We start from the raw sequence: 27145 nt of genomic DNA, 5'->3' as shown, positions 1-27145 counted from the left end.
TGGCAGTACAACAGGGCTAAGGCGGCTTTCTGCCCACCCGCTCTGCTTCTGGAAGCCACCAGCATGTCCTGTGGCCCCTGGGGGGAGGGGAGAGTGTCTCCATGCCCCGCCCCAGCCCCAAGCACCAACTCTGCCAACTGCAGCCAATGGAAGCTGCGGGGGTGGTGCCTGTGGGAAGCGGTGTGCAGAGACCCCCTCTGGCATCCTGCCTCCAAGCTGCTGCCAGAGGGGCTGTGGGTCACTTTTGGGAGCCTCCTGAGCTAAGCGCTGCACCCCACATCCTCTCCTGCACTCCAGCCCCCTGCTGCCCCAGCCCAGACCCCGCACTCAAACTCTCTCTCAAAGCCTGTCCCCTGCACCGTCTCCTGCACCCCAACAGCCTGCCCCAGCCCAGAGCATGAGGCAGTGCCTCAGCGCCCCCTCGTGCTCTTGCCTAGGTGCCTCGAGCACCCGCCGGACTCGGACCTGGAGGTGCAAGAGCGGGAGCCACAGCTCGCACCCCAACTCCCTCCCAGAGCCAGCCCACACACCCGCTTCTGCACCCCAACCCCTTGTCCCAGCCCAGAGCCCACACCCAAATGCCTTCCCAGAGCCTGCCCCCCCTCGTGTACCCCAACTCCCTGCCCCAGCCCAAAGCTTGTACACAAACTCCCTCCCAGAGCCAAACCCCTCCCTCTTCCCTCACCCAAACTCCCTCCCAGAGCCTTAGGCAGGTGCGGGGGGCAGACTTGGACCCATTCTGGGCACCCTGAAAAATTATACAAACCTGCCGCCCCTGCCAGCAGCAAATTACTTTAGCAAAGTAGAAGCTAGAAGGGAATTGTGCCTCAGAGAGATGGGTCTGAGGCACAATGCCCCCCAAGGCTACTGCTGGGTGGTGCATCTTACTACTCCTGGGGGAATTCTGTACCAAAAAATTAAAAGTTCTGAGCACAATATTTTCAAATTCTGCAAAATTCTGCGTATTTTATTTGTTAAAACAATACAATATAATCACACCAGTTTCAATTATTTTTGGTTATTTATTTCAAAATACCTGTCAGCAAGTATGTCTGTAACAATACAGACAACAAAAAAAGATTCAGAAAATGTTTTTTGACAAATAGATTCCTTACTGGGCATATTAATACTGAACTCTGAATAATAATTCATTTAAACTACAGTATGGAATCATATGTCCTGTACCCCTCAGAAGCAGTGCAAAGGCTGGAGGGGGAACATCAGGGGTAACGGAGGAGCTGAGAAAGAGGGAAATAATTGTTGGGAAGAAGCCTGGGTATGAACTTAGAGAGTTGTTGGGTATAGGTGGGAAAAGTATGGAACAGCTTTTTGGGGGGAGCAGGGAGGGACTATTAGGGAGCTTCCCCCATGCAGACCCTGGCTGACCTCTATCCTCTCCCATTCAGTCAAGCACATGTGTCCCTCCCTCTCCACTCAGACACCCACTCCCCACATGCTTATGTGGCCCTGAACCCCCTTCCCCTGTCCCTTTGTGGCCCTGCAACCCCTCCCCATCCCCATGTGTCTCTATGGCCCTACCCAGCCACTCCCCTGTCCCTATGTAGCTCGGCAACCCCTCCCCCATCATCATGTGGCCCTGCACCTCCTTCCCCTCTGTGGCTCTGTGCCTCCACTCCCATTCAGGCCCTGCCCCAGTCTGTCCTCCCCAATTAGCCCTTATGAACCCCTGTCTGACCCCCAAAGCACTCCACACTGTCTGTGTCCCCATAACTCCTCTCTCCTGATCTGGCGTGACACGGATTGCGAAGAAGACAGGCTCTTTCTCTTCCCTAGCTGGCTGGGTGTGGCTGCTGTGTTCTGTCACCACAGTGCCTTCTGGTGGGCAAAAGGCAGAAGTGCAGCAACTTTTCAGCAGAAGCTTTTTTTGCACAAAAAATTAAAAATATGCATGTCTCATTAATTATGCATGTGCAGTGGCACAGAATTCCCACAGGCGTAAAGAATCTTACACACACCCCATGATTAAGGCTGTGCCTCAAGGCACACTCTAGCCTTGTATGCAATTAATACTGTTTACGTAAACTCCTTTCTTTCCTTAAGATGTTTGTGAGGAGTTCTGTCTCCATACAAAAAAAACATTGTTATGAGTTACTGGTAACTCATTTGTATCACCTTTTGCTTTCAGCATTTTTTGTTAAGAATTAATGTCATGATTTATTATGTAATAAGAAATAAAACAGTAAATAAACAATGCTATATTATTTAACAGGACAAATCCTGGAATCCTTATTCTCATGGTTTACTCAGGCAGAAGGTCAATCCTGCATACAGCACCTACTTCAGTGGTTCTCAACCTTTTATATTGGTTATCCCTTTCACACAGCAAGCCTGAGTGCAACCCCTCCCTTATAAATCAATAACACTTTTTTATATTTAGCACTTTATAAATGCTGGAGGCGAAGAGGGGTTTGGGGATGGAGGCTGACAGGTTGCAATCCCCATGTAATAACTTTGCAACGCCCTGAGGGGACATGACCCCCAGTTTGAGACCCCCCTGGCCTACTTTGAGGGCTTAAGGATCAGATTTTTAAAGGTATATAAGTGCCTAAAGACACAGATAGATACCTAGTGGAATTTTCAAAAGCACATAGGTGCCAACTTCCCATTGAAATACCACTTGGGCACTTTACTTGCATCTTTAGGCCCCTAAATACCTTTAAAAATCTGGCTCTAAGTGGTTCATAGGCTTGGTGCTGACACTATGTACAGGCAGGCACAGGGTTTTTCTGCCCAGGGCAGAAAACATTTTTGGTCTCCTCCAACCATCAACTGGACTGCCAGAGAAAAAGTGGGCCGGGGGGTGGGGGGAGAAAGCAGACTGGACCAGACCAGCCAAGAGGCCAGTGCTGATTTGGCACCCTCAAAGGTTGGTGCCCAGGGCAACCATCCTGATTGCCTGCACTTAAGGGAAGCCCTCTGTATAGGGGTGAATTTAACTCTCAGTCCTTACTCAGGCAAAACATCCCATGAGTAAGGACTGAGTAAACAGTGGATGAGGACTTGAGGATTTGGCTCTGTGGTTGTAGCTTAGCTTTTATGTGCTGTCAATTTATTGATTTATTTACATATTTGAATGGTTTCGGACACAAATTAATGCAGAGCAGATGCATACATTTACTAGGTCCAACCATTTAAAGTCGGATAGTCTTATTTTATCATCCATGTGTTTGAAGGGTTTTTCAATCAATATGCTCTTTCCTTTGGGTGCATATCAGATTAACAGTTGCATTTTTTCGGTCAAGATTTGTGCTAATGGGTTTGTGTAATTATAATCTAGTTTGGAGTGAGAATCAAGCTGCAGTGAGGGTTACTTTCTAGTTCTGGCAGCATCAATCTCTAGCCAATTTCTGATGGGTAGGTAGGATTCTGAAATTATTCATTAGAAATTGCTCCCCACAGGACCACGGACATGAACAGATAGGCATTTTCTGAATCAAATTAATCAGAACTTGCTTCTTCACAATATATAGATTTAACAGATTCCTTAAAGTTGCATTGTTGATGGGGAAATATAGAGTACTGTTGGGATTAGCTACTAAAATCATATTCTGAGAGGAAAATTTGACCATGGTTATATTGATGACTGCAGGGTAAGGAGGGAGCTTGCTACACAGCACATTCTGTTTCCTCAACCCCTACCTTAGCATTTCCCTGGCTTTGTTCTCCTTTGGGCCACACAGTGGAAGGAAATAGAAGGGCCTTTAGAAAGTTAATAGATTAGCTACCTTAATAATGTTGGGTCCAACTTCCTCTCAATGTTTTATGCTATTCCGTTTTTTCCTTTTCTCAGCATAGAGTCACAGAGTTTAAGGTTAGAAGGCCATCTATTCTGACCTCCTGCATAACACAGGCCATGGAATTTCAAATTATACATAGTGTAGTACAATTATAGTTCTTAATTTACTGAATATGGTCATGTCTAGGATTAGATTACTCTAATACAAGTGCACTGAAAACCCAGGATGAATCTGGACCATAGAATATTTTATAACTGATATCGGTATACTACTAATACTGCAAAAGACTCCCATGAAAATTACCCTTTAGCCTGTGGTAATAAAGCAGGAGTGCAGAGCAGAGAGGAGAGGGAGGAAATCTGTCATGGTTTCTACTTAAATAAAACTTATAATCAAGCAAGGAGGCAACATAACTTGCCATTTGGTTGAAATGTTTGCACATTGTTTTTGAAAAATATACCAACTAACAGTATAGCACAATATGCAACTTGTCTAATTTGATATGAAGAAGGGGGGTGAATATCTTCTAGGGGACTCTGGCTGTGTCCTGCACTGGGAATATTTTTTAAAAGAATCTCTATTTGGTGTAATCCATTCTTAAAGCAAGCCATGTGCTCCTTTAGAAATATCAGAATAAGTCCCAGACAGAAGCAATCCCTAGCAGAGATGATGTATTCTTCCAGAGAAAGGGTAAATGCCATCAGCAGCAAGGAAATTATCTAAACTTCAATTTCTCTTCTTCTCAGTTCTGTTAAGGGTCTTACACTACAACCAACCATCAGTGTGGTATCTAAGCACTTTCCAGTGACACATTAAGCAACGTGACCAGCATCTGTTATGTGTGGACCCTTCTCCAAGCAGGAGGAAAATTTTAACAACGGGCACCCAATCACCCCTGACAACCATATTCAGGTGAGAGAAACCAGAAAAATTGTTTTCTATCTTTAGCTTTTTATTTCTGTTGTCTTTACATAATTTAAAGGGATACAACTTTTTAAAAAAATCAACATTTTTACTGAAAATATATTACCTGCTGGTATGAAGTACTATCATGGAAAAAGAATGCAGGGGGTGAGAAGGTCTTTGTTTGCTTTGTGCAGTTGGCAGCATTTTGAGTATTAAGACAGTTTCATTTTCCCTGTGTATTCAGGCAGGCTGAAACTCACCTCTGTGCCAGAGCAAGGTCCATTAACCACTTAACTCTCGCTTAAGCACCCAAAAGTGGGCTGGTCCTCTGTATAGTGGTGAATTGCATCCTTGGTTGGTTAATCAGTTTCCCCCTGTCATTTATATGGACATTTTAAGCCCCAACTGGAAAGAGAAATTTTTTTACAATCACATTTCCCTATTCTTTGAAAACCTATAACAGATCGCAGGGGATCTCAGGGACAGTTGTACTACCAGAAATTAATTTTACCTCTTTTTAAATTGACTGTGTCCCTTTAAAATGATGACAGAAGACAGGTGATAACATACAATAACACAAACAAGGTTGTAGTTATGTAGTACAAGTGGGTCATTATATTGTTAAAAAATATAAATGTTTCATTTTTCAGGTGTAAAAATATGTTTTTTTTTTAACTCATTAAAGAGTTTGCTGTTTGACCTGTGATTTTGAATCTGGGTGACTTTTCAATATACAGTATAATGAGGCCCTGGGCCTGATTCTCCACTCACTTACATCAGTGTAACCATTGGTGTCAATGAAGTTACTCCTGTAAGTGAGAAGAGAATCAGGGTCTCCTTGGTGTTTTAGGGTCAGATTCTATCACTCTTACTCTCATGGAGTAGTTCTCTACTCTCCGTCATCAGTCCCACTGATCGGAATGGAACAAATCTCAGAAGATGGTATTCTCAGCAAGAGTAAAGGGGGCAGAATCTGGCCCTTACAGATTTTGCATTTCTCACATGATTTTCAAGTTTATGAATAAGCTGTCAGTTGCTAATGAAAATTAGAGTTGACACTAAAGGGTTACCGTCTCAAGTTTAAAAGTGTTTTAATATAGCATAATCACTGCCTTTATGCCTATGACTTTCTAGCTCCTTTTGAAGTCAGTAACAAAACTCACATTGACTTCAGTAGGAGCAGGTTGGGACCTCTTTACATATGTGCCTTTTGTGATAGATATATCAAATTTTCTGCAATATCCAGAACAAACCTTATTGAATTAAGTTTAAGTATCTTAAGAGTTCATTCTATTAAAAATGTAAATGCTTATGTATTACTGTGTAATTGTATGTAATGTCTCTAGGGGGGAAACATACCTAATGTAAACCATAGGAAGTGTTAGGCGCTTCAAAGGACTCTTTTAAACAATGTGCCAGACAACAATGCATTTTCAGTTAAGTGGGTTTCCTAGGAAAACTCTAGGGGGCAGTGAATGCAAATGTCCCATTTTGCAAAATCCCAGCCTGTTAAAGCTATGCCCTGAGGAGAGGTCCATTGTCTACTGTAGGAGTGAACAGTCATCCCTCCCTGTCAATCTCCGAGGGAGGCCACGCCTCCTCACTGTCACACGCATAGAATGTGAATCTGTAAAAATGGGACAAATTAGCTGTCTCTGGAGCTCAGACCCTCTGGGCTGGGCCAAGCAGTAATTTGCCATTGGGGCTCAAGCCCACAAGCAGGGTGACACACCCAAACAGTCTAAGGCTCCAGTCTTTAGGTAGGGAGAACAATGAATAGTCTAGGGGCCCAGGCTCTCAGGTAGGGAGGGGCACTAAACAGTCTAAGGCCCTCACCCTAAGGATCTAGCATACTAGTTCTGGCAGACTGTAGACCAAGATAGGCCTTCTGGCCTAAGGTGTGGAGGCTGCCACCCCAGGAGTGGGGTTGATAGCAAGGGGGTATGGAGTCCCAGCCCCACCCTACTCCACTGTGTCCCAGCCCAAGAGCTTAACAATGACAGAGTGTTTCACCACTGGGTCAGTGGGGATTCGGCTGCAGCACACTGACCTGGGTTCAGGCAGCAACACAGCTGGACAATAGTCAGCTGTCCCTGGGCTACTTCTTATCCTCCCTTCAGGGTGTATCTGAATCCCAGGGTCATCCTCCTTCTCCCTGGGGTACACTGCCAGTGGCAATCCCAGCAGCTCCTCAGCATCTGGCATGTCTGGCAGCTCTAGTAAGTCCTCAGGACGTCAACAGTCTTCTGCAGGCTCCTGCTGCTGGAGCAGGTTCAAAGCGTCTGTCTCCCACAAGTGAGCTGCAGGGCCTGCTTTTTGTATTTCCTGTTCCTGTCCCACCCCTCTGCTTCAGCAGGGCGGGCATGGCCTACCGGGTTCCGCCCACCAGGCGTCATGCAGCCATCCCTCCCTGTCAATCTCTGAGGGAGGCCATGCCTCCTTGCTACATCTACCGATTACCTGCTCCCAGAATCTGTCGATCAGAGTTCTCAACTATATAAAGGGCAGGATGACTTATTCATGGGTGTGCTTGTTCTGAGCAAAGGCGGTTATGAACTTGTAACCACAGAAAAACCCTTGGTGGCGTTTTAAGGAATGACTCCTACCAGAGTCCTTCCTGGAATTAGGGTTGATCTCTAGTAAGCTGATTAGAATGCATGTAGGGTATTTTTTATTGTTTTAAAATGTTTTCTCTGAAATGCTTTCACCTTAAGAATAAACGTACTTGATCAGAAAAAGCTGTGTGGTACCTCATAACTGAGGGCACTTACCACTTTTTATGGCAGGGGTGGGCAAACTACGGCCCACGGGCCAGATCCAGCCCCTCAGGGCTTTGGATCCGGCCCACGGGACTTGCCCCCCATGGTGCCGCAGGCCCCGAGCTGCTCTCAGAAGCAGCCAGCACCACGTCCCTGCAGCCCCGGGGGGCGGGGGGGGGGGAACAGAGGGCTCCATGCGTTTTCCTTGCCTCCAGGCACTGCCCTCCACAGCTCCCATTGGCCGGGAATGGGGAACTGCAGCCAATGGGAGCTTCAGGGGAGGTACCTGGAGGCATGGCAAGGGCAGCGCGTGGAGTCCTGTGCCCCTCCATCCTCCAGGGGCCACACAGGGACGTGGTTCCAGCCGCTTCCCAGAGCAGCGCAGCGTGGAGCCAGGGCAGGCATGCAGGGAACCTGCCCTGGCCCCAGTGCATGCTGCTGCCACCCTGGAGCCACTTTAGGTAAGCAGCGCCGGATTGGAGCCTGAACCCCTCCTGCACCCCACCCCCCAACTCCCTGCCCTAAGCCCCCTGCCTGCACCTCGCACCCCCTGTGCACCCCAACCCCCTGCCCTGAGCCCCCTCATACATCCCTCACCCCTCCTCTGCCCCAATCCCTTGCCCTAGCCTGTTCCTGCACACCGCACCCCCTCCCGCACCCCACACTCCCTCCTGTACCCCAACCCCCTGCCCCGGCCCTGCATACAATTTCCCCCACCCAGATGTGGTCCTCAGCCCAAAAAGTTTGCCCACCCCTGGTTTACGGCCTCTGAGAAGAGAGCAAAACAGAATTGCTTAAACAATCTGAATTGCTGGGGAATTCACAGGGTGGGCAGGGAACTGTGCAGCCTGGTAATAGCCCAGTCAGGAGTGAGATATGTATCTCTGCTCAAGAGAGGTGATAGCTGGGGAGCGGAAAGCCTGAGAGTAGGTGTCTTTGATGAACAATAGAGGGGGAATACAGTTGAAGTTGCCCAGAACTGTGACACTATTACATTATCTATTTTACCATAAAAATTACCGATAACTTTAAAGGTGGGCACCTCATGGTATATTTTCAATGAGGGCTACACATAAAATACCATAATCGCATATCACGCCCAACAGTTGCACTGAAGTCAATGGAAATTTTGCATACATAGGGACTGCCAGCTTGGGATGAGCATTTGTTTTTGTAAAAATAACTACTTTAGGGCCTATGCTTGCAAATATTTCCAAGAGTAGAGCTCATTTCTGGCAGAGGTCTCATGGAAATAAGTAAAAAGAAAAGGAGTACTTGTGGCACCTTAGAGACTAACCAATTTATTTGAGCATAAGCTTTCGTGAGCTACAGCTCACTTCATCGGATGCTTATGCTCAAATAAATTGGTTAGTCTCTAAGGTGCCACAAGTACTCCTTTTCTTTTTGTGAATACAGACTAACACGGCTGCTACTCTGAAACATGGAAATAAGTGTTTGTCAGAGTGGCTATTTTTATGATAATAGATTACCATCCCAATTCTGAGGTCCCTACACAGGCAAAATTCCCCATATACTTTAGTGTGGGTTTGGGGAATACAGGATCAGACCTGATACGTGAATTGGACTGACTTCAGATAGTAAGCACAATTGGTAGAAGCAACCCTCAAAGTGGTGGTTCTTGTTGATTATTATGATACATTTCATAGTTGATTAGTAATATAAATTCCAGCATATAATTAAATATTTTGTCAAAAATCATTCAGCAGCCAAGGTAAACCAGCAGTTTGCCAGTTTAAAATTGTGTGTGCAGAGGCTGCAAATGTAAAACCATCTTCTAAAGCAAATGCCCACTTCTTTACTTTATATAGCAATCTAAGCAAGAAAAAAATATGTAGTATAAATCTATAAAATCACTGGATTTCCTCTCATGGTGTTTTCAGCCAAGGACTATGCTTTCTGTTTCTCTAGAGTGAGATCTGATTTGAGGAGGCAGATATTTTGTAGTCTGTGCTAATATTATTCTGCTCAGGTATCCCTGCAGATCAAGACTCTGGAAATGAAAGGCCATATTTTACTGCAACTAGATTGACGTCAATTCCAGTCCAAAGGGGTAGCCAAAACAAAATCAAAATACCACCCCCACTTTGGTTTACTCCTTCCAGGAATTATTAGCTTGGTCAGCAAAAGGTTTCTTAACATGGTATATGCCAAAAAAAAGTATTACAAATGGCTGTAATCATTAAAAATAAATCTGATACTCATTACAGTAGTAGAAGAATGCTTATTAATTTTTTTTAAATCACAATACTTCTAATTTAAAATAAGGGATTATTTTCAGTTTTGTTAAATGTTATTGTAAATTATTGAGAAAATGGTTAATAAAAATGTGTTTACATTATACAAACAAAATGCAAAATAAATTAACTAGTAAATATTATATATGCTGGTCTAAAACTGTACTCAGAACACACCTGAAGATTGTATGAGGGTAAATAACTATGAATTGCTTCCATTTCTCTGTTCAGCAATTTTAATTACTGGAATGATAGTTCCTATCTAAATCAGAGAACCTATTGCAGTCTCGATGTATAGTTTTGATGGTATTCAGGCTGAGATAACAACAAATTATAAAGCTAAATCCTAGAAGGTGGTAAGTTTTATTGACTGGTCCTAGCCACCTGTTGATCATCTCTCTTGGCGATTAATTTTGTTAAATAACATCTGAGTACAAAAACACCGGGGAACAAATTACTTCAATGGAGTTAAAATAGGGATGAATTTGGCCTTGTGTGGACTAACGTCTTCAGAATTTTCAGTTGATGGGCATTTTGACATATCACAAAGGCTACTTTATATCAACACCAGATAAAGGCCTTTGATCATGGAGATATTAATGAGTGATGCTGTCACTTCTATGACTGATTATTGTAACATTTATTTGAGGATCTTCCAAAAACTATCAAAAAACTGCAGCTGATACATAATAAATAAAATTTTTACTAATAAGGGTTATGAAAGTCTGGTTTCTAGTTGTTTGATCACATTACTCTTAAACTGAAAAGTCATTCATTACCAGTGAAATTGCATATTGATATTAAAAGTACTTTGGCTTTAATATAAATTTAGAAATACTGCTCGAGAATCTCTATGACTTACTATGTTCTTATGGCCCTAGTCATTCCAGGAGATGAGTGTTTGTTTGGTGGTTTGCCTTGGGTATAGTTTGGAAATAGTAGAGGCTACATTCTTTAATATTTTTGCCCTATACACATGAATAGAGGTTTAATCTGTTGCAGCCTTTAACTAAAAGTTGAAAGAGTAAGTGATAAATCATAATTTCACTGAATTTAAATGGTAAAGTGTCCAGCAATATTTTTGAAGTGTGCTGCATATACAATGTAGCATTACTAAACGAATCAGTTGTCTAGGAATTTGATCTTCAGTGAACAAATCCTTCAAAGCTTACATGTAATGTTCACCTGGCTCCTGGCAAAAATCACTCAACTAAGCCACTGGGTTGTCAGAAAATTTTAAACTGCTCCAAGACAGGCAGACAACAAAGCAGCACTTACGTGATTCTCCCCATTAGTGTTAGAGTTCAATCAAGCAGAGGGAAAGAGAAACACATTTAGCTTCAGAATGGTAGATGGTCACATAAGCCAATTTATGATGGCCTTGTACAAGCTTTTAGGGAATCAACTGATTATTTCCCCAAATCAACTGATTTTATTTCTCCTTTAAGGGGAGAAATAAGGGAGTTTAGGCTGAAACTGAAAAGCATCTTGGATATTTTTCCCTTAATTTTTTAAAATGTAATATTTTAATATGGGACCAACCTATGAATAAAAGATGAGACCCTGTGAGAATTGGAGAAAAAAATCAATAAGATAAGATAAATAAATACTAGTCAGGATAATGAAAGAAAACAATCAAAAATAGCAGTTAAGCATTTTTGTGAGGTATTTCCTCTGCATACGTAAAATATAGTAGTTTCCTTAGCTACAAGTACAGGGTGAGCTTTTTAGAGTAAACAAAAAGGGATCTTGCTCAGCTGGCAGGCTTTCAAGCTTTCATATCTCTGTAATCAGTTAAACACACAAAATAAAATTACACGTTCAAGGCATTTATTTCTTTGTGTACAAAATGTTATAATTTGTCAACATTGTGCAGCAAAATATACTCACACATAAAATACATTTCACTTCCCTTCTCTCTGCCCTTGGAAGTGGCAACACTGTTTGGCACTTCAGCAGCTAGAAATAAAGTGCTAGAATTAAGCAGTATTGGAATGTCTTCATTTTACAAATGTGATGTACAATTCTGGGTGCAACCACAGTTTTTTTACAGACGTGAAAGCTCCATACCTGAACATTCCAAAGAATACAAATATATGTACATAAAGTGCTAAGGTTTAAGCATGTTTCCAACAACTTCACAACATGGATCTAGTTCATTACAGGCACTGTAATTTACTAAGTAGCTTGTCTCTTTGGGCAGCACTACAAAAAGAAAAGCCACTTAGACATCACTGGGCGATCTTGAACGAAAGGACACTTTAGACTGAAAGCAGCCACAAAAAAGAACCCACATCGCCCTCTGAATTTCTTGGTTTCTGTAGGCATAAATGATAGGATTGATCATGGAGTTGTAAGTAGCAGGCAGAAGTGTGGCGTAAGTGTACACAGAAGGGTAGTCAAGATCTCCAACTACACAATAGATTGCAAATGGTAACCAGCTTGCTCCAAAGGTCCCAATAATTATAGCAAGCGTAGAGACTCCTTTTTTAGTAGCAACATAGTGAGATGCAGTCAAAAAATGTTGCTGGAGAGCTATCTGATGTGCATGCCTGCAAACTATTTTGCAGATTTTAATGTACAGATGAAGCATGATGATAAAAACCAAAAAGAAAGAGGCAGACAGCAAAGTCACGTTACTTTTGGTCAAGGGTCTGACAATACTGCAGGATGAATAGTCATCTAGACAATTCCAGCCTAGAACAGGTAGTAGTCCCAAGCAGAGGGACACCCCCCAGGTAACGACCAGCATCATATGAATGCAGAGGACCGTCTTCTCTGAGTAATAAGTCAGTGCATTGTACAGGGAAAGGTAACGATCAACTGTGATGGCTAACAAGCTACTCACAGAAGCAGTGAAGGAGGCAACTAAGAATCCAACGGTAATAAGGCTAATGGTCTCTGACTGGATCACATATTGAAAAACAAAATTCAGGATTAAGCCAACTCCAGCCAGTAGGTCCGCTGTGGCCAGGCTCCCAATGAGCACAAACATAGGGGTTCTCAGGGTGGGAGTGTAGAATATAATGGCCACCACGATGGCATTTTCACAGGCGATGATGGTCCCGGAGATGCAGAGCACAACGTCCCAGGGGTTGATGGCAAAGACGGGGAGCTGCGAGGAGAGCTCCAGGGAAGAGTTGCCATGGCTGGCTTGCATGCGGGCTAAAGGGACCCCGGTGCCATTGAGCGAGCCGCTTTCATTCATCTCTGCCGAAGCCAGGTGCGCCGCCTGCGAGCAGAAGAGGCGAGGAGGCAAATGAGCACAAAGTGAGCAGCGGGGGCAGCTCCAGGCTCCTTTCCCCTGCCCCCCAGACTGCCGGCGCGCGGGGAGAGGACGGGACCGCGCCTGGCGGGGCGGGGCGGGGCGGGTCACGCCTGAGAGGGAAGGAAACGTGCCCAGGGAAGGGTGGGGGGATGTGGCAGAATAAAGGCCAACCCCCCGCCACCAGCGGGAAGGCAGGAAAGACACGAGGCAGCGGCTCAGAGCCCTGACCGTGGTGCTGAACCCGCCGGTCCCCGTGCCAGCCGCTGCGCTGAGCCCAGCCGGGGGTGCGCTTGGCCAGGCGCAGGGCCCGGGCGCTGCAGTTTTTGCCGCCCCAAGCTGTGAAAAAAAACCGGCCGCCGCGGCTCTGAGGGGCAAAAGGCAGAAGCCGCCGCCGATCTCCCGCCGCGGCCGGAGGCCCCGCCGCCCCTGTCGAAGGGGCGCCCCACGCACCTGCTTGGCACGCTGGTGCCTGCAGCCCGCCCTGGCCCAAGCGCGGGGTGGCTGGGCACAGCCCGGGGCAGGCTGCGGGGCTGCGGCACGGGCCGCGGGAGCGGGCTCTGCCCCCGAGCCGGGCTCCGCAGAGCCGCGATCCGGGGAGGGCAGTTGCACCGGGTCCTTACTTGCGATCAGGGCTGGCAGGCGCTTCTCATGAGCGCGGCGGGGCCGGCTGCCGAGCGGGGCCGGGGCGGCCAGGAGCCGGAGCGGGAGGCAGCTGGCGGAGCGGGCAGGGGCAGGCGGGCTGCTGCTGCCGCCGCCGCCTCCCGTGTGCGTGAGAGTGTGAGGGCGCGCGGGCGGCCGCCGGCTTGTTCCGAATGTGACGTCAATGGCAGACCGAGGGCAGGGGCAGAACTCCGGCGGCGGCACGTGGCCCCGGGTCCAGCGCGGAGGGGAGGGGGGAGACACCGCAGCCGCCGAGCAGGGGAGGGCAGCGACGGCAGCGCGCGGGGGAGGGGGAGTCAGCAGGGCGGGAAGTCGCGGGAGAGGAGGGCCATGAGCACTGGCAGGAGCAGTGGGGGCAGGGGCAGCACTGACGGCAGGAGGAGAGACAGCGGCATAGAAAGGACGGGGCAGCACCGATGGGAGGCGAGCAGGAGCAGCACGGAGGGCAGGCGGAGGGGGCGGCATTGAGGGGGAGGGAGGGAGGTGGGCGAGGCACAGGGAGTTAGCGGGCAGGAGATGGCAAGAACTGGGGCTCCCTTCCTCCCCTCCTGTAAAGCAAAGAGCACTACTTCTGGTGAACCCCCAGCTGGAAGAGACTGCATCGCAGCTGCCCGTTGGGGGGCGGGGGGAGGGAGCTATAGAGTAAGAGATGCTAAGAGGCGCTTCCAGGGGCTAAGATGAAGGCAGAGAAGGCGCCCTTCCCCCGCGCCCATTTCTCCTTTCCCTCTTTGCGCCATCTGAGCAAGCTAGCCCATTGTCTTGTGCCTGCGTGTTGGGGGGAGGAACATAAGAACGGCTGTACTGGGTCAGACCAAGGGTTCATCTAGCCCCGGAGTCTGGGTGCTGACAGTGGCCAATACCAGGTGCCCCAGAGGAAATGAGAAGAACAGGTACTCAGCAAGTGTAGCAATCCAGTCCCCCACCTAGTCCCAGCTTCTGGAAAACAGAGCCTAGGGCCACTGCCCAAGGGGCCACTTTACTGTGCAGGTCTCAGTGTGATTTTCATTCCTGAATATTTAAGCAGTTGAAGCCCAGCTCCAATAGGAACCGAGGAAAAGACTTGTGCTTTCTTGACAACAGATTTTGCCCTGTGAATTGTCACCCCATAAAGCAAGTAGCTATACTGACAGAGTGAGCACTCTACTGCAACATGCTGTAGAAAGCAAGGGAGTTTTCCAGGTCATTCATGGTCAGCACAGTTTCAAATTGATTCCCTTACAAATAATTTTGTAAGACAAACAATAAGTCTAGATCACTGACTGTATTTAGGACTTTGAAAAGGGGCGCACTGTTTACGCAAATACTATATATTTCACAGTAAATAGGGGTCTAACAGCCCTAGCTAACACTTGCTACCTAAAAAAACAGGGTTCAACATCATTCACCAACATAATAATGAAATTAAATGAAACCACATATATATTACTGGCTCTCTCAAGAATTAAAAAAACAAACAAACAAAAATCAACCAGCCAACCCACACACACTCAACTAAGAACTATCAAAATAATATCTTAAAGAGAAATCCAGAGATGCATACTTTGAATAGACAACTTTCTTTGAAGTGAAAAAGAGATTCTGTGGTTAAAATTACATCTCTGTTATGATTCTCCCCACTCAGAGTCGTATGTAACAGCCTAATGAATAGTCCTTAGGCAGAAGAGATTCCCATCTTCAATGTTCACTTGTGTTTTGTTTGCATCCAATTAATTTTCATTATTCTTGGATAAAGGACAAATATTAAACAATATTTCTTCTGACCTAAACTCAGGTGTCTGATAGATACAGTTCTTAAGTTGATTATTACCAAACAAAAATAAGATTTAGCTAGAAGATAAAACCTAGAGCATATTCTTATATCACGTTACTGTTTATTTAGGAAGAAAAATCCAGTTTCTCCTTTATTTCTGGCTCTTCTTTTCCTTCTTTTTTTGTATGGCTTTCTCTTTGGAGCCCTATCCATATTCTTTCTATAGGCAAGATACTGGAAGTTTTGTGTTTGTACACCACCTAGCACAATGGGGTCCAACCTATCATTTTGCCTGGTAGTAGCAATATGAATATTAAATAATAATAAAGTAAGTCGTTGTTTGGTTAGCAGTCTATAAACATTCTTTACTTTACTTTTCCAGTAAGAAATAATATTCCAGTGGTGACAACCTGCTCAACACTGTGGATATCCTCACAGCTTTTCCTAAGGCTGACCCCAAAATGATGTGATCACAATAGATTGAAGTCAATTACATTGGAAAGACGGGTGGGGATAGTTTCTCAGGCTCACTTTTTGCTGTCTTCCATTCAAATAGCCGTAGCATCCAATATGTGCCCTCTATTAAAAGATAATAGCTGGGGAAATAAAGTGTAGCTGTTTGTTTCACGGTGATTATGGTCTCATTAATTTTATTTAATTATGTATTAATTAGATAATGCGTGTAAAAAGCTTTGATGATAAAAAGTAGTTCATAAAAGTGCTAAGTATTATTACTGACTATTTGTAAGTTGCTACCAATTGTTGTTTTACATATGATTATTTGGAACAAAGCAAATCTTTAAAAAAAATCCCATTTCACCTTTTCACAAGCACGTTTGAACTACAAAAGAGTCATTTTTTGCTCTCCAACATAAGGAATCCTTAAAATAAAGAGAAAAAATGGGGATACACAGATGGTGAACTACACAATGCTGACATTTCAGATATTTCCATCCAGCTGGTGTAAGAGAGCTTTTTAAACATCTCAAAACCCATTTATTTACATCTTAAAGTGTATGAGTGCTGAGCTTACCTCATCACATTGTGTCATTATTTACCAGCATCTGGTTAACGTTTCCCCTTTGCTGATCTTTTAGATTTATGTCCAGATTCTATCTGCATACATACTGCACCACTACTGCTACTAGCAAAAAGCAAACTTAACAGATACCCAGGTGCCATTTAATATATTGGATACAGAACTTTCATCTGTCCAAATACATTTTCTCTTTCATACATAATGTTTCCCATGGGGTTTTCTGGCTCTGCTTCTTCTTTTACAAATTTTTTCAAGCACTTGTTTTGCTTTTTCCTCTCTGTGTATATTATATACAGTAATTATTTTACCAGTACTACTGAAGAATCTTTTTTCTTGTTGTGTAACTGTGCTATATATGATTACATAAGCACAGAAATACAGCTATATAAATAGCTGTACCACAGAAATATAACTATACAATTTGCCATACCACTTATTTTTAGTTTTCTGTGTTTAGGATACATCTTTTTTCTACACAAATAAAACTGCATTGTCAAATGGATGTTTATGAGTAGTTGTAGTAGTCACATTTTATTTTTGAATTGCTGGTATATTACACAGGGCCAAATTCAGCCCTGGTGTAATCAGGTGAAATCTGACAAACGACATTGCACCTGCTTACTTGGGGGATGAACTTGGCCCACACTCTAAGGCTATGTCTATTCTGCCTCACAGTTCAGACTACAGAGGTGTGATGAGCAGGACGCACCAAAGTACCGCACTGTAACTCCCTATGTAGACACTGCAGGCAAAAACGAAAAGGTTCCTGGGTCACCTGCATGTAGTCCTATTTGAAGAGAATTACATTCATGTGAACTAGGAACTGTTTATTTTGTGCCCACAGCAACCACATAGGGGAGTTACAGTGCAGCACTTTGGTGCACACTGCTATTCATGCAGTGGTAGTCTGAACTCCTGAGCAGTGCAGTCAAGCGCTAAGTTGAAGCCATATTTCTGAACAATCATGCGTTTCTTTCACATTGAAAAGAAAATGTAAAAATATATAAATAGATGCAGAAAATTAAACTGAAGCAAAACTAAAAATATCTTGCATTGATATAGAACCTTTCATTCATGGATCTCAAAATGCTTTATAAACAATAATGAATCCTCACAATTCCTCTATGAGATAGAAGAATTATGTCCATTTAAGGCTGAGTAAAGAGAGAGGTCAACTGACTTTCCCAAGGTCAATCAGTGACAGAAACAGTACCCAGGAGGCGCGACTTACAGTTCTCTGCTCTTAACACTAGACTAATTACATAGTCTAGTAGTTCATCCACTCAGGTAATGGAGTACACATGAAACTTGGAAATAGCATTAACCTTTCTGAAGTCTGTGCAGACTAGAATAGTGCCATCTGGTTTATAGGCCAGGCCAACTTGGCTTTGTGAATTGCTGAGAGATTCTTCAATGGCTCCTAAATCCAGCATGTGCAGAGTTCCTTTTTTTTTTTTTTTTTTTTTTATTAAAAGCAGCCAATAGTTCTCCCAGACATGTTGCCCCTGATGTTCATGATGTTGAATTATTAGGTGGGTTTATCGCAGCTGAGATGACAATATCTCAGAGCAGTTGTCTCACTTGGGATCCTGGTCCCGGGCAGAGTTTCACCCTTACCTGTACAGAGTCAGGATCCTGCAAGACAGATGCTTGGGGTCTCAGTACTGGCTCAAATGGATAAAGAAGGATCATAGAATCATAGAATATCAGGGTTGGAAGGGACCTCAGGAGGTCATCTAGTCCAACCCCCTGCTCAAAGCAGGACCAATCCCCAATTAAATCATCCCAGCCAGGGCTTTGTCAAGCCTGACCTTAAAAACTTCTAAGGAAGGAGATTCTACCACCTCCCTAGGTAACGCATTCCAGTGTTTCACCACCCTCCTAGTGAAAATTTTTTTCCTAATATCCAACCTAAACCTCCCCCACTGCAACTTGAGACCATTACTCCTTGTCCTGTCCTCTTCTACCACTGAGAATAGTCTAGAACCATCCTCTCTGGAACCACCTCTCAGGTAGTTGAAAGCAGCTATCAAATCCCCCCTCATTCTTCTCTTCTGCAGACTAAACAATCCCAGTTCCCTCAGCCTCTCCTCATAAGTCACGTGTTCCAGACCCCTAATCATTTTTGTTGCCCTTCGCTGGACTCTCTCCAATTTATCCACATCCTTCTTGTAGTGTGGGGCCCAAAACTGGACACAGTACTCCAGATGAGGCTTCACCAATGCCGAATAGAGGGGGACAATCACGTCCCTCGATCTGCTTGCTATGCCCCTACTTATACATCCCAAAATGCCATTGGCCTTCTTGGCAACAAGGGCACACTGCTGACTCATATCCAGCTTCTCGTCCACTGTCACCTCTAGGTCCTTTTCCGCAGAACTGCTGCCTAGCCATTCGGTCCCTAGTCTGTAGTGGTGCATTGGGTTCTTTCGTCCTAAGTGCAGGACCCTGCACTTATCCTTATTGAACCTCATCAGATTTCTTTTGGCCCAATCCTCCAATTTGTCTAGGTCCCTCTGTATCCTATCCCTCCCCTCCAGCGTATCTACCACTCCTCCTAGTTTAGTATCATCCGCAAATTTGCTGAGAGTGCAATCCACACCATCCTCCAGATCATTTATGAAGATATTGAACAAAAGGGGACCCAGGACCAACCCCCGGGGGCACTCCACTTGACACCGGCTGCCAACTAGACATGGAGCCATTGATCACTACCCGTTGAGCCCGACAATCTAGCCAACTTTCTACCCACCTTATAGTGCATTCATCCAGCCCATACTTCTTTAACTTGCTGACAAGAATACTGTGGGAGACCGTGTCAAAAGCTTTGCTAAAGTCAAGATACAATACATCCACTGCTTTCCCTTCATCCACAGAACCAGTAGTCTCATCATAGAAGGCGATTAGATTAGTCAGGCATGACCTTCCCTTGGTGAATCCATGCTGACTGTTCCTGATCACTTTCCTCTCATGTAAATGCTTCAGGACTGATTCTTTGCCCTGCTCCATGATTTTTCTGGGGACTGAGGTGAGGCTGATTGGCCTGTAGTTCCCAGGATCCTCCTTCTTCAAAGATTGGCACTACATTAGCCTTTTTCCAGTCATCCGGGACTTCCCCCGTTCGCCACGAGTTTTCAGAGATAATGGCCAATGGCTCTGCAATCACAGCTGCCAATTCCTTTAGAACTCTCGGATGCAACTCATCTGGCCCCATGAACTTGTGCACGTCCAGCTTTTCTAAATAGTCCCTAACCATGTCTTTCTCCACAGAGGGTTGGCCATCTACTCCCCATGCTGTGATTCCCAGTGCAGCAGTCTGGGAGCTGACCTTGTTTGTGAAGACAGAGGCAAAAAAAGCATTGAGTACATTAGCTTTTTCCACATCCTCTGTCACTAGGTTGCCTCCCTCATTCATTAAGGGGCCCACACTTTCCTTGGCTTTCTTCTTGTTGCCAACGTACCTGAAGAAACCCTTCTTGTTACTCTTGACATCTCTTGCTAGCTGCAGCTCCAGGTGCGATTTGGCCCTCCTGATTTCATTCCTACATGCCCGAGCAATATTTTTATACTCTTCCCTGGTCATATGTCCAACTTTCCACTTCTTGTAAGCTTCTTTTTTATGTTTAAGATCCGCTAGGATTTCACCGTTAAGCCAAGCTGGTCGCCTGCCATATTTACTATTCTTTCGACACATCGGGGTGGTTTGTCCCTGTAACCTCAACAGGGATTCCTTGAAATACAGCCAGCTCTCCTGGACTCCTTTCCCCTTCAAGTTAGTCCCCCAGGGGATCCTACCCATCCATTCCCATGAGGGAGTCGAAGTCTGCTTTTCTGAAGTCCAGGGTCCGTATCCTGCTGCTTACCTTTCTTCCCTGTGTCAGGATCCTGAACTCAACCAACTCATGGTCACTGCCTCCCAAATTCCCATCCACTTTTGCTTCCCCCACTAATTCTTCCCGGTTTGTGAGCAGCAGGTCAAGAAAAGCTCCCCCCCAGTTGGCTCCTCTAGCACTTGCACCAGGAAATTGTCCCCTACATTTTCCAAAAACTTCCTGGATTGTCTATGCACCGCTGTATTGCTCTCCCAGCAGATATCAGGAAAATTAAAGTCACCCATGAGAACCAGGGCGTGCGATCTAGTAGCTTCTGCGAGTTGCCGGAAGAAAGCCTCATCCACCTCATCCCCCTGGTCCGGTGGTCTATAGCAGACTCCCACCACTACATCACTCTTGTTGCTCACACTTCTAAACTTAATCCAGAGACACTCAGGTTTTTCTGCAGTTTTGTATCGGAGCTCTGAGCAGTCATACTGCTCCCTTACATACAGTGCTACTCCCCCACCTTTTCTGCCCTGCCTGTCCTTCCTGAACAGTTTATAACTATCCATGACAGTACTCCAGTCATGTGAGTTTTCCCACCAAGTCTCTGTTATTCCAATCACATCATAATTCCTTGGCATTACCAGGACCTCCAGTTCTCCCTGCATGTTTCCAAGGCTTTGTGCATTTGTATATAAGCACTTGAGATAACCTGCTGATCGCCCCTCATTCTCAGTATGAGGCAGGAGCCCTCCCCTCACAGACGTTCCTGCCTGTGCTTCCTCCCGGTATCCCGCTTTCCCACTTACCTCAGGGCTTTGGTCTCCTTCCCCCAGTGAACCTAGTTTAAAGCCCTCCTCACTAGGTTAGCCAGCCTGCTCGCAAAGATGCTCTTCCCTCTCTTCGTAAGGTGAAGCCCGTATCTGCCCAGCACTCCTCCTTCATGGAACACCATCCCATGGTCAAAGAATCCAAAGCCTTCTCTCCGACACCACCTGCGTAGCCATTCGTTGACTTCCATGATTGGACGGTCCCTACCCAGGCCTTTTCCTTCCACGGGGAGGATGGACGAGAACACCACTTGCGCCTCAAACTCCTTTATCCTTCTTCCCAGAGCCACGTAGTCTGCAGTGATCCGCTCAAGGTCATTCTTGGCAGTATCATTGGTGCCCACGTGGAGAAGCAGGAAGGGGTAGCGATCCGAGGGCTTGATGAGTCTCGGCAGTCTCTCTGTCACATTGTGAATCTTAGCCCCTGGCAAGCAGCAGACTTCTCGGTTTTTCCGGTCAGGGCGGCAGATAGATGACTCAGTCCCCCGGAGGAGAGAGTCCCCGACCACCACCACCCGCCTCCTTCTCTTGGGAGTGGTGGTCATGGAACCCCCAACCTCAGGACAGTGCATCTCATGCCTTCCAACCAGCGGAGTCTCCTTCTGCTTTCTCCCCCCAGACGTATCATCTGGTCCACTCTCCGCAATGGTACCTGTGGAGAGAACATGAAAGCGGTTAGTTACCTGTGTCCGTGTTGCTGGAACCCAGACATTCCCCCTTCTTCCTCTGGAGGTCACATGTTGCCAAGCTTCTTCACTGGCCTCTTGGCTCCGCTGTGCAACCTGCTCTAAATCTTTAGAGCTTTGTGCCCGTAGAACCATATCCTGACTTTTGTCCAGAAAATCCTCAGATTCTCATATGCAATGCAGAGTCGTTATCTGTTGCTCCAGACCTTCAATCTTCTCTTCCAATATGGAGACCAGCTTGCACTTTGTACAGACAAAGTCACTTCTGTCCTGTGGAAGAAAGACAAACATGGCACATCCAGTGCAGGTCACAACAGCTGAACCCCCCCCTTCCATATCACCTTCCTACTATGAGCTTCCTCAGAGACGTTGGCAAGATGTAAGCCTCACCGGGCTCACTCCAGGCGAACTCCCAGGCAAACTCCTGCTGTGTGCTGCTCTGCTGTTCCCCGCTGCTCAGCTGGTTTGCGGAGATCTGGCTATTTTTAAACAGCCAGGCTTCCCTGAAACAAACAAACAGACACCCCCAATGCCCGCCCCCTGCAGGCTACCACCCAATCAGGCACTCGCTCAGGCTTTCACACTGCCCTCCCAGCAAACACACACTCAGATACTTACTCAGCAAACAAGCCCTCCTGGCCCTCCCCTGGTTTCAGGAGGTTTATATGATAGACTTCCTGTCTAGTCCACCTGGTTTCATAATTAATGTTCCCCACCTGCTGTTTTACTTCATATGGTCCCTGCCATTTGGTGAATAGTTTGAACTCTGCACTGGGGAGCAGGACAAGTCCCCAGGTTTAAATGCATGCATACATGCCCCTATAGGCTCACCTCAGGATCTGCTGAGCACTAAGGCACCTCAACCCCTGCACCCCCTCCTGAACCCCAACCCCCTGCCCCAGCCTGGTGAAAGTGAGTGAGGGTGCGGGGGTGGGGGGGAATGGAGTGAGCGGGGCAGGGCTTTGGGAAAGGGGCAGGATAGATCCTGGGTTGCCCTTAAATTCAAAAAGTGATCTTGGGTGTAAAAAGGTTGGAGACCACTGGCTTACAGGCTAAATTTTCTGTCATCCACACCTATCCATAACTACGCTCAATAAAGGGGCATTTGTGATACAGGTGTCCTAGGTGCCCACCTGAAAAGCAAACTCTCACTACTTGCTGGGTGGGTTCTGGCCCTGGGCCTAGCACTTGAGGTAGCACCTCCCTATGTAGCCTGCCTACTCCCACTCCCTGGTTTTCCTGGTAAGAATAGTGCAGGGGCCTCAAGGCACCTCATCTGGGTCTCAGTCTAGGGCATCTGGGTTTTCTGATGGAGACCAGCCTGGGGCCCCATAGTTTGCTGGGACCTTATAGGAATCAAGCTGTCAGGCCACTGCCCTCCTGGTTAGGTTCTCTTTCAACTCAAGGGACCCCCCTTTGCATCAGGTGGTCTTTTGCACATCAGCCAGGGTCTCTGCCTGGTGTTTGAGTACCCAATCCCTCCCCCCTGCTGGGAGCATGTGGGTTAACTGCTCTGCCAAGATAAACTCAGCAACCTGGATTCAAGTCTAAGTCTTTGGCTTCAACTACTGCCAACACAAGTTCCTATTTCTGGGATACTATAAGGGTCAAACCACCTGGAGTATTTCTCCTCTCGGGATCACCCTTGAAAAGCCTCTTCCATGATCTGAAGGTAGCCCAATATAGCCACTTTCACCTGGGCATAATCTGCTGATGCTGCTTCCAGCCCTTGGTACGCAGGCTGTGCTGGCCCAGTCAGGTACAGCATCAACACAAACCTCAGAGTGGTAGCCATGTTAGTCGGTATCAGCAAAAACAACGAGGAGTCCTTGTGGCACCTTAGAAACTAACAAATGTATTTGGACATAACCTTTTGTGGGCTAAAACCCACTTCATCAGATGCATGGAGTGTAAAATACAGTAAGCAGTATATATATTACAGCACATGAAAAGATGGGAGTTGCCTTACTAAGTGGGGGGGTCAGTGCTAATGAGGCCAATTCAATTAAGGTGGAAGTGGCCTATTCTCAACAGTTGACAAGAAGGGGTGAATATTAAACAGAGGGGAAATTACCTTTGTAGTGCTAACAGGTAATTTTCCCTCTGCTGATACTCACATCTTCTTGTCAACTGTTGGGAATAGATGATGTCCACCTTGATTGCACTGGTGTCCACCTTGATTAGCACTCCTAACACCCATCTAAGAAGCGTATGGGTCGTTATAGCAGGGATAAGGGAGAGACAAGAGAGAACATGGGGGGGAGAATCAAATCAGTATCTTAGATGGCTGTATACTAATGTGAGAAATATTGGGAATAAGCAGCAAGAACTATAAATGCTAATCAATAAGCACAACTATGACATAGTTGTCATCACAGAGATTTGGTGGGATAATACACGACTGGAATATTGGTATAGAAGGGTCGAGCTTCCTGAGGGAGGACAGGCAGGGAAAGAAAGGAGGAGGTGTTGCCTTATATATCAAAAATGTATACACTTGGACAGAGGTTGAAATTGAAATAGGAAACAGACTTGTGGAAAGTCTCTGGGTAAGGATAAAAGGGGTAAAAACAAGGGTAATGTCATGGTAGGGGTCTACTAGAGACCACCTAACCAGGAAGAGGTGGATGAGGCTTTTTATAAGCCACTAACAAAATCATCCAAAGCAGAGAACTTGGTAGTGATGGGGGACTTCAGATATCTGTTGAGAAAATATCACAGCAGGGCACAGATTATCCAACAAGTTCCTGGAATATATTGGAGACAATTTTTTTTATTTCAGAAGGTGGAGAAAGGGAGTGTGTTTTAGATTTGATTTTGACAAACAGGGAAGAACTGGTTGAGAATTTGAAAGTGGAAAGCAACTTGGGTGAAAGTGACCATAAAAGGATAGAGTTCATGATTCTAAGGAATGGTAGAAGGAAAACAGCCCAATAAAGAAAATGAATTTCAAGAAGGCAGACTTTAGCCAACTAAGGCAGTTGGTAGGTAAGATCCCTTGGGAAGAAAGTTTAAGGGAACAGTAACAGAAATGTGAAGATGGCAGAAGTGCTAAATGACTTTTGTTTCAGTTTACACCAAATAGTTTAGTAGCAATTGTTCATCTAACTTAATGAATGCGGTGAAAATGAGGTATGAACAGACGCTAAAATAGGGAAAGAACAAGTTAAAAATTACTTAGACAAGTGAAAGGTTTTCAAGTCACCAGGGCCTGATGAAATACATCCTAGAATACTCAAGGTGCTGATTGAGAAGCTCTTTCAGCCATTAATGATTATCTTCAAAAAGTCACGGAAGATGGGTGAGATTCCAGAGGACTGGAAAAGGGCAAATATAGTGCCAAACTAGAAATAGGGGAATAAGGACAAACCAGGGAATTACAGACCAGTCAGTACCCAGAAAGATAATGGAGCAATGAATTTGAAGACACCTAGGAGATAATAAGGTGTTATAGTAACAGCATAGATTTGTCAAGAACAAATCATGTCAAACCAGCCCAATAGCTTTCTTTGACAGGCTAACAAGCCTTATGGACAGGGTGGGGTGGGAAGGAAGCAGCAGATGTGGTATATTCTTGACTTTAGTAAGGCTTTTGATACAGTTTCAAATGAGCTTCTCATAAACAATCTAGGGAAATACAATCTAGATGGTGCTACTATAAGGTGAGTGAATAACTGGCTTGGAAAACTGTTCCGAGAGAGTAGTTATCAGTGGTTCACAGTCAGGCTGGAAGGGCATATCAGGCTGGAAGGGCATATCAGGGGGGCACGAAAAGACTGCCTAGGAAAACGTACTGCAGAAAGGAATCTGGGGTGTCATAGTGGATCACAAGCTAAATGAGAGTCAACAGTGTAACACTGTTGCAAAAGAAGCAAACATCATTCTGGGATGTATTAGCAGGAGTCTTATAATCAAGACACAAGAAGTAATTTTTCCACTCTACTCCAGGCCTCAACTGGAGTAGTGTGTCCAGTTTTGGGCACCACATTTCGGGAAAGATGTGGACAAATTGGAGAAAGTCCAGAGAAGAGCAACAAAAATGATTAAAGTTCTAGAAAACAAACTATGACGGAAGATTGAAAAAAATGGGTTTGTTTAGTCTGGAGAAGAGAAGACTGGGGGGGGACAAGATAAGAGCTTTCAAGTACATAAAAGGTTGTTATAAGGACGAGGGAGAAAAGTTGTTCTCTTTAACCTTTGAGGATAGGACAATAAGCAATGGGCTTAAATTGGAACAAGGATGGTTTAGGTTGGACATTAGGAAAACTCCCTAATTGTCAGGGTGGTTAAGCACTGCAGTAAATTGCCTAAAAAGATTGTGGAATCTCCATCTCTGGAGATTTTTAAGAGCAGTTTAGACAAACACCTCTCAGGAATGATCTAGATTAGACGTGGGCAAACTGCAGCCTGCGGGCCCATCCTGCCTGGCCCTTGAGCTCCCGGCCGGAGAGGCTAGTCCCTAGCCCCTCCCCTGCTGTCCTCCCCCCCTGCAGCTTCACCGCCACACGGGCAGCGCTCTGGGCGGCGGGGCTGCCAGACATGCTGCTCTGAGCAGCATGGTAAGGGGACAGGGGAGTTGGAGAAGGGGCAGGGAGTTCTGGGGGGCAATCGGGGAGGGGAGGGTTGGATAAGTGTGGGAGTCCCGGGGGCCTGGCAGGGGACAGGGAGCAAGGGGGGTTGGATAGGGGGTGGGGTCCTGGGGGATTGGTTAGAGTCAGGGGGTCTCAGGAGAGGGCAGTCTGGGGACAAGGAGCCGGGGGGGGGTGGTTGGATAGGTTGGCAGTTCTGAGGGGGCAGTCAGGGGGCATGAAGTGGGAGGGGCCAGATAGGGGGAGGGGCCAGGCTGTTGGGGGAGGCACAGCCTTCCCTACCCGTCCCCCCATACAGTTTTGCAACCCCGCTGTGGCTCTTGGGCCAAAAAGTTTGCCCACCCTGGTCTAGATAATACTTAGTCCTGCCTTGAGTGCAGGAGACTGGACTAAAAGGCCTCTCAAGGTTCCTTCCAGTCCTATGATTTTATGATCTTTGGAGAAAGGACCTTGGATACAATTTTCAAAAGTGCTTAAGTGATTTAGGAGCCTATATATGCCAATTTCAAAAGTGACTTAGGCACTGAAGAGCTTAAGTGTCATTTATTTAGACACCTAACTTCAACTGAAATCAATGGGGATTAGGTATCCAAATACCTTTGAAGAGCTGGGCCAAAGTGCCTAAATCTCTTAAAACACAACTCTGGCTCCTATGTCACTTAGCCACTTTTGAAATGTGTACCCCTTTTCGTTTGTTCTTTTAACTATCTAGTGCATTTTTTGGGTACTGTAAAATTAATCAGAAATAATTGCCTCCTACACACACACACCCAACCAAAAATACAGCCATACAGACAATGTCTTAAATGAACATCTAATTAAACATG

At 45.7% G+C, this 27145-nt stretch overlaps 1 protein-coding gene across 1 annotated transcript; it reads right to left on the bottom strand.

Annotated features, from left to right (window-relative positions):
- Positions 1 to 11486: 11486 nt before the first annotated feature.
- GPR6 (G protein-coupled receptor 6) lies at positions 11487 to 13740 on the bottom strand. Its single transcript, XM_073335168.1, has 2 exons — positions 13567 to 13740; positions 11487 to 12910 (listed from the first exon to the last, which is right to left on the bottom strand). Exon 2 carries the CDS (start codon positions 12884 to 12886, stop codon positions 11903 to 11905), a length of 984 nt encoding a protein of 327 aa, XP_073191269.1. The 5' UTR covers positions 12887 to 12910; positions 13567 to 13740; the 3' UTR covers positions 11487 to 11902.
- Between the last annotated feature and the right edge of the window lie 13405 nt (positions 13741 to 27145).

Source organism: Lepidochelys kempii, chromosome 3 (assembly GCF_965140265.1).
Source record: "Lepidochelys kempii isolate rLepKem1 chromosome 3, rLepKem1.hap2, whole genome shotgun sequence".
Classification (NCBI taxonomy): Eukaryota; Metazoa; Chordata; order Testudines; family Cheloniidae; genus Lepidochelys; species Lepidochelys kempii.
Note: the sequence above shows the minus strand (reverse complement) of the source record. Positions and strands in the feature narration are given on the sequence as shown.

Bases quoted from the DNA above. Each gene is read 5' to 3' on its own strand.
- GPR6 (XM_073335168.1), bottom strand. From the start codon at position 12,886: ATGAATGAAAGCGGCTCGCTCAATGGCACCGGGGTCCCTTTAGCCCGC.